At 43.5% G+C, this 14,406-nt stretch overlaps 1 protein-coding gene across 3 annotated transcripts in view; it reads left to right on the forward strand.

Moving 5' to 3' along the window:
- Positions 1 to 12,404, forward strand: part of LOC119459443 (uncharacterized) — a 307,019-nt gene extending 294,615 nt beyond the window's left edge. For 2 of the 3 annotated variants that reach the window (XM_049670370.1, XM_037721221.2), the window contains 5 exons: positions 3,427 to 3,489; positions 5,066 to 5,143; positions 8,363 to 8,443; positions 8,635 to 8,712; positions 12,216 to 12,404. In XM_049670370.1, the coding sequence (XP_049526327.1) occupies positions 3,427 to 3,489; positions 5,066 to 5,143; positions 8,363 to 8,443; positions 8,635 to 8,672 (260 nt within the window). In that variant the 3' untranslated portion in view covers positions 8,673 to 8,712; positions 12,216 to 12,404. The remainder of the gene's footprint in view (positions 1 to 3,426; positions 3,490 to 5,065; positions 5,144 to 8,362; positions 8,444 to 8,634; positions 8,713 to 12,215) is intronic. The other variant, XM_049670372.1, reaches the window with a different exon arrangement.
- Positions 12,405 to 14,406: the final 2,002 nt, after the last annotated feature.

Consider the following 14,406-nt stretch of genomic DNA (forward strand, 5'->3'; position numbering starts at 1 on the left):
ATTCTGTCGCTTTTCGCACTTTAGCCTTGCGTAATGCTTTTATATCATGTACTGCATATGATTGTGGTTGCGCCTTCTTTCATTGAATGTCTACGTGATTATAAGTGTTGAGTCATTTCTGCTCGACAAAGCATGTGTGCTCCTTTTGTAGATTTCTCGATGCTAAATATAACAATTTCTTACACCAGCCTGGTTATGTGCACAACATTTCGTCCAGCTAGATGCCAACAATTTTTTATTTCACAGTACGTGTCATTTAAGCACTGCAAGTTCATAGTTTATTTAAATAATGGTTGAGCAAATTCTCGGAATCCACGAGTAGCACTTTATGCGTCGAACAACTTGATCTATGCCCTCCGTGTTTCATTTTATTGGACATGTACTTACGAGCAGTATACCTAGAGAACTTTCGTATTTTTAACTACGCAATATTCACCAAGGTTGATCGTTGGGCTAGTTGGTTCTTCAGTATGAGATATTTTTCAGCTTTATTATAGACGGGAACAAGAAAATGGACACACACAGCGCTGATGTGGGCCAACTTTCGTGCCCCCATGTAATACGCCGAAAAAATATGCATAAAATTCATCGGTTGATTATGCTCTTCAGAACTTGTTCGCGTGCACAGCACCATTATATTGTTCCAACGCCGAAAGCAATTACTGAATGCTTTAGCAAACTCATGCCGAGATTTTATTAAAAAAAGCACGGCCTTGCTACACGACATGAACCGTTGCAGCATTTGCCACAGCCCTTTCGACGAACTCGATTTTTGGTACTTCATCTGAATAATTAGAAATGATAATTTATCCAAAATTTCGAACTGTCGACTTCGTTACAAAAAGTTCACGAAGTTTGCAGAAAAAAGAGCACTATTTTATTTCGGAACAAAAGTAGGTTACCGCTGAATTTGTGGCTGCTCAGTAGCAAAGAAACACTAAAAGTAGTCACAAATAGGTTTGCAAGTATATGGCATTGAAACGTGTATTATACACGCACGATGAGCACATTGCAGGACCAGTGACGAAAAGAAAATATTTATTCAGGCGACGGAGCGTAAGGTAATGAGTTCGTCATTGAACAAGGCTCAAGAACGCAATTATACAGCATTGACAGGAAGCGAACAAGCAAGTTATGGATCTATTTCTAACAAACCTGTCGATGCGGTGATCCCTCCTGATGGAGGCATGCAGTGTTGTCACGCACGTTACTGAAGCATAAAGTTAATCTTAGTCTAGAGATATTCACGTGTGTGGGATGCGTTAACCAGTCATGAAATATTTATAAAACCGATTTAGAGTACCCGTGCATTGATGCACAAGGGAGGGGAATATACGTATATATGCAGGCGTGTGCGACCTGAATCAACACCAATTCAAGGCAATGGCAAGTGCGTGTTGTCTGCGGGGACGCTGCTCGAAAGATGATGGTCTATTTGCAGCGGAACGGTGCGCCATCTGACACTTAGCGGCATGTTTCGCGGTGTTTTTTCCGTAGTGGGGACATATCTCGTCACCGGCGGCAGCCCCGCCATACCCATATACAGCAGCCGCTGCCGGAGTACGATTGGTCACTTGTTGATAATGATTCGACGCGGATGGATAAGGCGCTAAAGAAAGACACTGGCTTATAATGATCGGAACATCATCAGCGCACCTGTCACCGCCACCTGCAATAGTTTTCTTGCCTCATCAATTCACTTTGCGCCGCCGTCCACAGCAGTTGGTGTCGCCGCAGCGCTGTCGTTTATACTGGTCAGATCAAGTTTCATAACATTCATAATGACACCGGGCTGCGTGCAGATGAGCCAGTGGCACAATGCTTATGCATACGCGTACTTAGTCAACTCCCACAGGCGTTCCTGCGTGAATTTCGTCCTTTCGAATTTTTTTGCGCTGTACATTCTCTATAGCGATTCGTCTTACGTGACGGTTGGACGGACAGATTTCATCGTTGATAGGCATAGAAATGCTTACGCATTGAAAACTGGCAATGGAAGAGACAAGCAAATTTTACACTAGGCTGATTTGCTCTGGAGGAGCCAGCAGCGCCATGAAGAGACTTGGGGCTGCGCGGATAAGGCGCTAAAGATCCGTAAAGAACACATAAAATATCGATGCGCTTTATTTTATTGTATATAGGATGCACTGAATTCCTGTTATTATGTTAAAAAATTGTTGTAGAATAGTGCGTAGCTGTCTTTTAAAGAAAGCGTATTTCGACACCCAAACCTCTACCGTTCTATGTGGGAATGCTCAAAACCATCCGGCCTACCTAGAAAACCCAACGCCTCCCTATCCGTGTGGGAAGCCGCTCTTTCCAGCTTGAAGGTCTTGGACGACCAGCGATACCTGATTGACCAGGCCAGCCGGATAGCAGCAGCAAATGGGGCCCTGGACTGAGGACTCCACCCTCTGGGACTTCATTACAAAACAACAAATAAAGTTTTCTACTACTATTACTACTACTATTTTCTGAAATGTCACTGGGGAAGCACCGTGTATTCGACTATATCTTAAAGGCCTTCGCAGATAATATCTCACATTAAAGTCCGTAAACGTAATATGACCGCGCCCACATGCATCCTTATGCATCCTCACAAGCAGAATAAAAACGAATTTATTTCAGGAAACATTGTGCTATCGTCCCCCTATTGTACCGGCTGCGTTGACTTCGTGAATATCGTATAGTCTGAATCATTATTGTCTAGTGGTCCACCACTCTACTTGGCCGCCACCTTTAGCATAAAAAGAACACAGGCAAACCCCGCGTTGAGACCACGCATGTTCATGCCGCATGATAGATCCATGCAATAAAGGACAAACGCACGTGGACCCTAGCAAATCTACCGTGAGGAAAATGTTGCGGACGCTGGCACAGTCCGTAGCAGGTCGCATCACCACTCTAAACAAGCATGATTCTCATTGTATGTGTTTTACTGCTAAGCAAGTACTTAACGTCGCTTGTTAGAGCATTCTTGAAGACTCTTTTTATATAGCTCTGCCAAAACGGAACACGCGAAGAGGCACAAGCACTTTTCAAACCATGGGAATGAGAAACCAGACATAATAAAAGAAAGAAACGAAGATAATCTACGTTACCTGCCCTCCAAAATCCTTGTAGTATTCAAATTCAATCCTAGGAACGCGAGAAAGTGATAAGTGCCGTTGAGCGCAGGTTAGACTGCTGAGAGCGGCGGGTGTACTCGTATCAACAAATTGCAGAATCGCATGCACAGGCCTTTGGATGTCCGTGAATAGCCCAAGGTGGTTCAATTTAAGCTTCTGCCATCCACTATAGTCATAGTCCTTTTGTTGTGTTGGGAGGGTAAACACAATCACCACTGCTATCACATGAGTGTACAGAACATTTGCATTAAATGTTTTCAAACACGAGTACGTGCACCGAATTTTCACTTTTTTCTAGTTGGTAAAGCGTTGGTGGACATAACGAAAGAGGCTGTGGCAGCAAAACGAATTACTGCTTCGGGTAAGTGCGTCTACCACTTTCGTTGCAAAAAAATACTTTGTAAAAGGTGATAAACTTTGAAAGTGTTTCTTAAAAGCGCATTACTGTCGAACATACCATGCTATGTAGTCACGCTTTATTTTCCATTATTAGAGGTACTTATATACCTACTTGAAAAAAAAGTGTACAATCATTGCATTCTGCCGGTGCTAACATATGGTGGAGAAACTTGGATGTTAACACAGAAGCTCGAGAACAAGGTAAGGACCGCACATATAGCGATGGTACGAAAAATATTAGTCCTAACTTAAGAGACAGGGTTAGAGCAGTGTTGATCAGAGAGAAAACGGGGATAGCCGATATTCTAATTGACATTAGGATAAAAAATTCAGGCCCCTTCCACTATGTTAAGATAGAAGACCACCGCCGCTGTTTGTTTTGTTTATTTATATTTTTTCATTGGGTGGTTACGTTAAATGGTTGCGAACGCACCCATTTAAACAGAACCTAGCCAGAACCTAGCCATGTACAGCTTAGCTGTAAATAAATGAAGGTGGGCAGGCTACGTAGTGCGTAGGATGGATAACCGGTGGGCCATTAGAGTTACAGAGTGGGTACCAAGAGAAGGGAAGTGCAGTCGAGGACGGTAGAAAACTAGGTGGGGCGATAAAGTTAGCAAATTTGCAGGCGCAAGTTAGAATCAGCTTGCGCAAGACAGGGGTAATTGGAGATCGCCGGGAGAGGCCTTCGTCCTGCAGTGGACATAGAAATAGGCTGACGATGACGATGATGATATATTCACTGCAGTTAGGTGAAACCCGCTGGCTTCATTCGCATAGCAATTCTTTATAAAGCCTTGTTGCGCTCAATTTCCGTGGGCACAATTGCCCATTTGTACCTTTCTTGACAGAGCAGAAGTGTGCGCTGAACTAAAAGGTAGTGGTGTTGGAGAGTACGGTGCATCAGGATATCGGGTGAATAAAGGCAGTTTTTCTTTATCGATGCGTTTGCTCACTTTCATTATCTCAAAGAAGGTGCAATTCACAGAGGTATGGCAATATCAACTCTGTCACTTGCTGTCCGTCGGCTCTCTCAAAAGTGCTTCAGATTCCTCTCTTGCTCAATTCAAAATGTTTCCAGATCGTTGAACAACACATGAATGTCCTTTTGAATGTGAATGACCTCTCCAAGATCATGAACTGATTTCATTGGCCCTCACGTTCGCATCTCTCGGCATCAAATAGCTGAACGCGAGGTTATTTCACCTAATAATCTGCCTATTTTGCCGATGGCCGAAAGGAGTTCAGCATCCTGCATGGACTTTGCGATCTGGCTTCCCAGTTAAAGTTTAAATGTCTGCCGGGTGGTTACCAAAGTAAAATTTGTCCAGTTCTTACCACAAAGTTCAGAGTTTTTATGCTGAGACCATGATAAGAAATAATCTTTGGGAAACGCTGCTCTCGCCGGGCCACCTAATTGTACAGGCGCCCGTGTTAAATACAGAAGCTCAACACAAAATCCACTCACAGCAACCTACAGCATCTTTGATAAGCGTGACGTTCACGTATGCTTACATACTTATAACAATAAATTTTAGCTGCCGCAGGCGCAGGTGGTGGTGCTGAGGATAAGGGTGAAAGCGAAGGAACAGATGGAGGTGCTTCGGGAGGTGATGGTGAGTACCATTTCATATTCTAATCCCAATTACTATCAGAACACACAAAGGCTGCGCTAAAGAGTTGATATGTAAGTGTCGGTGGATGTGTTTGACGAGGTTAGAAAAATATGAGTGCTGTCCCCAAAAGCGTCTTCAGAATTCCATCTCGACTATTTTTAAGCCATTCATGACGGAGCCCTGACTCGGTAACCTCTCCGCATAACAAATAACACACATTTAAACATGCGCACTAACTAGTGCACAAGTTATGTATGTTCTTCGCTGCGTTTGCCATGACATTTTTTAAGTACGATATCGCATTCAGATGGAATAGGACAGGCGGTTCAAAATGAGGATTTCAAAAGTGACAGGTTGGCAAGTGAAACGCAATGTCGGGGATGAAATGTTTCCTCTAACTTCGACATGAAACCGTGCCTTATAAAGTCAGTCGGTGCACATATACGAAATATTGTAACAATCTTTGAATATATTTTTCTGTCAGAATTGTAGTGTTAGAGTTTCCTTCTCTGCATATAATATATCCCAATGCTCCCAAGTATGCGAAATTAGATCACATTATGATCCCACATCATTTTGTACCCTCCTCAATGGCAGTTTCCTTTCCCTTCCCCTATTCTTTCTCTGTTGATAGAGAATTGTCGATAGAGTACTGAACTCACTGCTATTTCCACATTGCGACATTTAGTGCTTCCCAAAATTCAGCGGTTGTGTTCAACTTTTTATACCTGCCACACTGCTTGCTTATGGGGGCGATAAATAGGAGTATTATTTTATGGAGGCGGAGGACTCCTGAAATCGCGCGACGGGTTATGACGGTGGACTCATGCGCTTACTTGGGCGGTCAATACGAGACTTGCTGAGACGTCATGCTAAGTCTTGCGTGGTTAGGCTATAGAACGATTTCCTGGAGCTAAGCAGCAAACCATCCCCCAGCTACTGGCATTAACTTGACATGGCGTCAGTACTCATCTTTCTGTTAGGTTTCTGCAAAAACCGTGAATGATGTGGTGCAACTTCTGCATCACCTTATCGAAAACGAGGGATTTCCAAAAAAAGTTTATTGCAGGCTAAGGAATGCAATACTTTTTGTGACATTTTCATGATGAAAACACGGGTAGATTTTTTCAAAAATTATTGAAAAAACAAATGTCCAAGGCATCTGTCTGTCACAAGTTGCCCAAACAAATGAAGTTACTCTTACAATAAAAGCAGAAATAGTTTGCATTATTTTTCGAAAAGAAGTTAAAATGGTTGAAATGAAGGAGACGTAATGAACAGAGCAAAATTTATTCCAGAATTGTGACGGCCATGAAGTGCTTGCTTAATGAAATGGTGAACCCGCTGGATAAGTACACGCCACAACAAATTCAATGAAGTTAGGAAGTTAGAAAACGATGGGAAATTTTACTTTAGTATCTTTTAGGAGCATTCAACTTCATCCTTGCAAAGATTGGCCATACCGAAGAGGTGGGCAATGTATGTCGGAAGAAGCAAAGCCATAGTGTGGAGAAGACAAACTAGCAAAATACAATAATCAATGTTTCAATAAGGTCACTGAGGGCTCGTGTTTACCAAGCTGATGAGGAATTTTCCTTCCAATTAAAGTAATTATCTTTGGTTAATAGAAAGATGCGTTTTCGTACAATCCGTAGTAGGTGATGTGAAGTTAATAAAGCTGGAAGATACAGGGCAAATTTTTTTAGCCAGAGTAACTACTTGAGACTAAATATAGCCGCATCTTCAACATGAACGCAACCACAAATATACTTTCCGCTGGTTCCGCAGTTTATTCCAGTTGATTGCTGAAATAGGCAGTGCTGGACAGCGGAAAGGAAGCCACTCACCACGTTGAGAAGTATGTCCTGTGACAGAAATCACGTTGTGGTTTGGAATTCACTTGAATGCAGCTGTGTGCGCCGGAATCAGCAAGCTGGTCGCAATAAATAGGTGTGTCGTTCGGTGCGAACAAACTACTACGTCACAGTTGCAGGTCGACCACCGCAGCCGGCTAAACTCCACTGGTATCCTTAATAATAAAGAATTTTATTGCGATATCAATTATATGCACACTTTACGCGCGTTTCTGCCGTCGCCGTCACCGTGATGTTCCGTAAAAAGTCCAAACACGATAACGTCGTGGCCGCGCGCCATACGCTGTATGTGCGAGTGAAAGCTTGCGAGGGTCAGCCGGCGATCGCGGCTCAATCTCGCGCGCGCGAGTGCGGAAGGGAGGCGAGGGCGGCTGCTGCTGTATACGGCGCAGCCGCGCGGTCGCCATATCTGGAAAGCGATCTGCGATGTGCACAAAGTGAACGCCTGCGCGGGCCTCATCTTCGGAGCGATCTGCGATGTGGAGAAAGCTTGCCGAGTGCCGGCAGCTTTTAATGCGCTGTGCTTTCGACGTTTAGTTCGCGTTGAAGCGAGAGAGTGGACGAAGGTCAATTCGCTTGCTGCTGCTGCTGCCACGCCTTCTCACTCCACGGTTTTGACAGCGAGTTTCCGCGGTCATCGAGCGAGAGTGCTCATGTTGACCTGTGCGCGAGGGACAACGTGCCTGTTAATTTAGCTATAGTAAGCGAATGTGTGCAAGTTTATACGGCTGACAAGACTGATATCCTTACTTCTTTTAGCTACTAGTTTGATATTTCAATTCGTGCTTCGCCTTTCGGACGAAACTGCGAGTTTTTTGTCACAGCCTAATTTTCTTCTAAGAAGAACGATTAGCCGCAAAGGGATAATAAAAATGTCAATAGAAATGTCGTTCAAAGTTTGCGATATTTCTCGAATGATGCGTAATGAAGGCACTTGGTGGTACTGATTCTTGAAGCAGTAAGTCATAAACGAGCACCAAATTGAAAAGGAAAGTGGAACTGGCACTTTGAGAAGGCTGCATTGGGCCGTAATATTTGATTCTTCAGAATGATATGAAATAAAAAATGTTCCTTGGAATCAGCAGTGAAGAAGCAGGCTAGTCGATTTATGTTCCGCATAGGTTTGGCCATAGTTAATAAACGTTGGTTTTGATATGTTAGCCGCAGTCTTCACTTGAAAGTATACGTTGTTCTTCGCTTACTGTACAAAGTCATGATCTAATCAGTGCAGTGAATAGGACTATCCACTTTCACTAATGCCTGTCGATCAGCGCGCAGTACCATGACTTTGTTTCTTTTAGAATTCAGTAAGGAAGCTACTTATCATACGCTCATTGGTCCACAGGAGAGGATAAAAAGGATTCCGAGAACGCGACAGATTCCAAGGACGCTGGAAAAAAACCCACTACGTCTGAGAAAAAGTCAGGTATGTATATTCGCGCAGTTGTCACTTGAAATTATACATCGTTCTTCGCTTATTGTGCAACACCATGGTTTGCTCTGTGGAAGCAATAGCACCATCCCCAATACTACATGTCCGTCAGCGCAAAATTTCATCAAATATTTGTTTTCTAATTCAATGAAGAATCTAATTATCATATGCTCATTGGTCCGCAGGAAAGGATAAGGAGTCCAAAGACTCGAAGGATTCGTAAGGTGCAGCAGGAGAAACTACTACACCGGACAAAGAGTCAAGTATGTATTTTCTCGTATCCTTGTAGCACACATCTGGTAGAAATAGAGATGTTGGCGACATGATTCGAAGCCCGAGTGAAATTATGACACATGTAGTGAGGCGAAAAAGAAAAAAAATAGGTCTAGTGCGAATGGGGAAAGGCCGAACGCAGAAGAATAAACAAGATAGTGCTCATGTTCTGTGAGGTGTTCTGTACGTGTCCACCTAGTGGACGTGTCCATTTCGTCTGCTGCTGAATTGCTCATTGACAGGGGTGCCTGTCTCCTTCTCACGCGAACTCACCCCAGCCGAAATGGACATGTAGCAGCAGTAGGCGAAATGGACATGTTCCTTAGGTGGACACTTGCAAAATACCTTCCTGGTGAGGTCAGTGTTGTAATGTTATATTGGCGGAGTCCACAGGATACAGACGACAACTATGTAGATAACGCTGGCTATATACTGCAGTTCGCACAATCACCCGTTATTTCCAAGGACGGTATTATTGAACGCACGAAACGACACAAACGGCACAGAAAAGTTACAGCGCTTGTCCACGTATCTTGTCTGCCTCGTTTGGCCCTGGCAATAGTTTTCAGTACAGATTACCAGCGTGTCCAGCGTACCATCCTTTTGAACCATATTGCGATTTCATTAGGCTCTTTTCCGTCGACAGCGCTGTCCGTGCAACTTTTCTTCGCTAGTCGACCGTGTCGTTTCCCTCTGTCTATGGCTTTCGGTATTTTTGAACGTGTGAGGTGGGTGACGCCATCATGTATCATTCACCTCAAATCATAACGACACTTCAACTTGACGAATTCGTCGCTCGGAGAGTTGGGTAGACACTGAAGGCTGTTTACGTTCAAGCATCGGTTAAAGTGAGACTGAAACACTCCTAGTTTCGAAAACACTTCAAGACGCCACTACTTTTACAGCAGGTGTGGGCAAGGGCTTCACATAACAATGACGAATCTTCCAAGGATTCATGATTTCTAGAAATGCTGAGCGACAGCAAAAACTCATGGAAATTGTTATCACTCTGTCATCCAAGCTCAGCAAAGACCCAACAAGGAGATGAAAAAGTCCGATCATTTTGATTAGAAAGCTCAAGTCCAGAGACTTGGATCCAGTTCTACGAGCAAGCATGCGAAAACAACTCATGGCACGAGCCCAGCGAGCGCACCAGGAACAATCGTCTGTTTCTGACCGGACTGGCGAAAAAGTGATACGAGCTTCATTACGCTGGAAACACGACTGACACGTACTTGGCATAAGTGGAAGGGGAGCTTTCTGGAAGCTTACGAAAACCCTCTTGAAAGATGGCACCACGCTATCTTTGTTCAAATATCATTCAGGAGAGTCCACAAAATACTTCTGCGAGAAGAGGCCGCAAGCGTATGACTTCCGGAATCTGCAGTCTTACCACTGACTATTCATGACCTACCTAAAAACCTTCATAAGCAAGTGCAATTGTGATCGCTTAAAGGTCATACAAGGGCATTATGGTGCATTTCATCATACGCTGCCTTTCTTGAGTCATCGTACATGCCTGCAGCCACCATACTATGTCTCACAGAGAGGTTCACCTGTAGGACACGAACAAAACTTGGGTGGAACGTGATAGCATTCAAAGATCCCTGACTGCTTCTCATGCTTCCCAGCAACTGCAGCTTATCTAGCCGTAATGTTTACAGAGAAACACTGGCGGCGAACGCTATGCACGAAGGCAAGCGTTCTGTTTTTTTTTTTTTTTCGTTTCCCCGCCCGGGCGGCGCCACCGCCATTGCCGCGAATGAAGCGCTATGATTGGTAGAAAGCAAGGGGCGCACGCCGCTCTGTGATTGGTATAAACGCGGCACCCACCACGCTGGGATTGCTAGCGAGTTTCACTCATGGTCAAAGCCATTCGCACCGTGCTCACTGTGTAACCGGGCCTTAAAGCTATCGCTTTAAAATTGAAGAAAATCAAACAAACCACCGCGGAGTGCTCAAGCGAGCACTCGACTAGCGCCAGAGCACCAATATGTCTGCTACTCTATTAGGCGATTTCATTATAGTGCAGAAAATCAATGGCGGCCCTAGCACAAGATATGTGGGTCCATTTAATGTGATCAAACCGCCTACCAAAGACGGAATACTCAAGACCACCGGGTAGAGAACGGAAGATGGTGCGATGGAAATAGCAGCCGTAAGTAACGTCATTCGTTATGTCCAGTAGAGGGATAAAACAAAGTCCGGGAGAGTGTAGTGAGCTACAAAGATAAATAACTGGTCCAGTGTGAAGTGGCAAAGAAGAACTAGTCAGTCTTGGAATGTTATTACAGAACCCCAGCTAACTTTGAGGGGTGCACTCTCTTCTGATTTGTCCTTGCATTGTGACACGTCCAGCTACAGGCACAAAACAAACGAAACGCTCTGCACCTACGCTCATTTTATGGTGTAGTGACCGACAAAAGTTACCCTAAATAATATTAACATGTGCTAAATAAATTCATCATCCCCTTAGTAATGAGGTTCTGAGTCCCAACCTACCACGGGGTCTTACACTTACAACAGTGGGAGTAAAATTTGTAGAAGCCGAGAACATTTAAATGTAGCAGCAGGTTATGACATGTATGACATGAAACTTGGCGTGGAAAGTTTCAACAACATAGATACGACTTCAACAAGTAACGAACAATAACCAAAACGTCAAAAGCGGCGCGGCTTTTGCCATTATTTACGGCGAAGACTGATGCTAACGTATAAAAAAAGTGGTTGTTTCGCCCGAAAGGCCAAGAATCGATTGGGATGGCAAATTATTAGACAACTATACGAAGTAAGAACAGTAGTTTCATCAGCCGTATAAACTTGAAAAATTGGGTTACTCAACATTGTGTTAGTTAATTGGGTTAAATTAGCAAGCACGGTATCATGTGCGCGCAGGCAAACATGACCGTGGACACTCGCTGTGAAAACGCTGGCGTGAACAAGCGTCGCTTGAGCAGCGAGTGAATTGACCTTCGTGCTGCCGCTCGCTTCAACGCGAATCAAGCAGCGCCCACGAAGCTCTGAACCATCGGCGCAACTGTCCGTCGCTATGTCCCGGTCGTAGCCCACTTTCAAGATAGAGCCGTACTCAGCCGCCCCAATCGCTGCCGCCGCCACCGCAATAGAAGCAGTGCTGAAGTTTTCGTCAGTGCAGACATCGGTGATATTTCATAATAAATACATTTAGTTTTTATACCATTTTGTATCGCATATCCATGTAGTTGCTTTTGCGCACATTTAGGAATTATAGTCTAATCAGACAAAATAAAGCAGGCTATATGTTGGGTGCACTTCTGTTGGCGTCGGTTACTCACAGCCGCGTATAAGAAATCAAGTGCTTGCTAATGAATTTCGTGGAGCAATATCCAGCGCTCGGCGCTGCCTCTGTATATTTTATCTTTCGTGTATATTCAATTGGTCATGCCAAATTTGAACGCATATTTTTTCCTGTGACTGTTATTACCTTCCAAAACTATTTTTTACCTTATTTCAGCTTGACTCGGCATTGCCACGCTGCCGCAGCAGGGATCAACACTCGAGATGAAAATAGTCTGCGAGAATGACTTAATGGTCCATGATATCACGCGCTCTTCTAAATGCAGGAAGTCAGTTTAGACACCCTGATATGAGGCGCGCGATACTTCGCCCACCACTTCATGCGCCTCGAAGTCATCTCTGTAAATAAAGATGTTTTTACGACCACACTGTCTTTTTTTAAATAAATATAAATGCTAGGTCAAGCCATCAAGACCTCAATGCGACCCTCCGATAACTGCGAAATTGAAGTGTATTGAAAGAGAATGCTGTCATCCAGCGCCTGTATCACAAAGGTATGGCGGAAACCTGTGCACCTTCATTTTACAAAGCTTTCTTTCGCGCTATACAAATGATCCCTTTGTAGATTTGTGTTCATGTGAATGACAATTTTCTATTTTACAAAATTTTATGCAATGAAATATAAATTTTTAATTTGTACAATTTAAAATTTATAAATATTCTGAAGTTTTATGTAGTTTTATAATATTTTAGACTAATTAGCGTGGTTGAAGAAGGTAACAATATTCAGCGAATAGCCGCATGTTATGGATATAGGAATGCTCTCGAATTGATTATGGCCCTGTAAATACCCCATATAGTACTAAATGAAATGGCAGCTATTTAGTTTTTGCGTGAAAGAATATTGAAGAAAGGAGTTTGCTCTATTATCACAACATTGATGGAGTCAAAGGACACAATAAAACTCAAGGAAACCACAGAGCTCGCAGGAACAAAGCAAATGGGAAACTACAATTTTCGTTCATGGCACCACACGTGGGCGCAATACCCCATGGTTTTGTTACACCGGTGTGCGGAAAAGTTATTTCAATGTAAATAGAGCACAAAAGTGCATAAATAGCTTTACAACTTGTGAATTGAACATTTACAGTTTAAATACACGGGCTGAAAATAGAGTTATTATGTTAGTAAGAAATAATGACGTAAGCTCTCTGAAAAAGTAATGTCTCGCTACTCCGGCCCTTACCGGGTCCTTTGCCAGGTGACCGACGTGACCTACGAGATCTCTCCGTTCACACCTACTACTCGCTCCCTCCAAACTTCCCGTGACATCGTTCATGTCAGCCGCCTGAAACCCTACCAGTCCTCTTGCTACCTAGAAGCACCGGGATGGCGCTCCCCACGCCGGCGGACTATGTTACACTGCTCTGCACAATATTGCTACATGACGAGGAAGAGGAACACGAGCTGGGGGGCTGAAGAAGACGACGCTTCAGTGACTGCACTGGTTGTGTCAATCATTGTCAAGCCTGTAATATTGTAAATATATTTTCCCCGTCTTGCTTCTTCCCTCCGTCACAATATCTGCAGCTATTGAATCTGCTCAGAGCTGTGCCGCAAGGTTCGGTATTCAGATTTCTCTTTTCGTTTTCACAAATTAGAATCCAGGCCAGAAATCCACCAATGTTTTACTCTTTATAAAGGTAATAATTGCCTTGCAGACAGCCTGACATGACAGTCCGCTTACAATGAAGATTAAGTGTATAATTGCCTTAGAGACTACTTCTTCACTGAAGGCGCATATTTATTGCAATGATAAATATTTCACAGTGAACAAGGCTGTTAACCAGCACAACTGTAGTGGTAGTAAACGTGGCTATGCAGACGCGCCGATTTATCAAATCCGTGTTTTCTCATGGTAGCAATTTTCACTGCATCACTATGTTTTAATGCGAAGAGAACACCAGAAATGTAGCATCTGCTTAGTAACGCGATATTTATAAACACGTCGGTGGAATTTTCTGTGAGAGAAAATTTCCGTAATATTTAGGAATGTGTATACCCACGCCTTGTTATATGACATGCGGGTATATACGGTTATATTGCCAAACCATTCGATCCCTAAAGTTACTCTACCTTGTCTTACATTCTTGACAAAGTTATTCCTCGGAAATTTGAGAATGACTGCCCACAAACGAATGCCATGAAACAAAACACCGAGAGCGCATGCCTTTATGTTAAATCTTTTCAGATTGAAATATTAAAATGTGCGACAGAATAACACAAACCCGAAAAATTATGGATTTTTTTTGGCGCTGTGCACTACTTCCTGGATAAGCCCCGCACAAGGCCGCAGGTTCTACCAAAAGCTACTCGCCGTAGTTCAAATTATTGTTTGCATCAGCCGC

Source organism: Dermacentor silvarum, chromosome 7 (genome assembly GCF_013339745.2).
Source record: "Dermacentor silvarum isolate Dsil-2018 chromosome 7, BIME_Dsil_1.4, whole genome shotgun sequence".
Taxonomy (NCBI): domain Eukaryota; kingdom Metazoa; phylum Arthropoda; class Arachnida; order Ixodida; family Ixodidae; genus Dermacentor; species Dermacentor silvarum.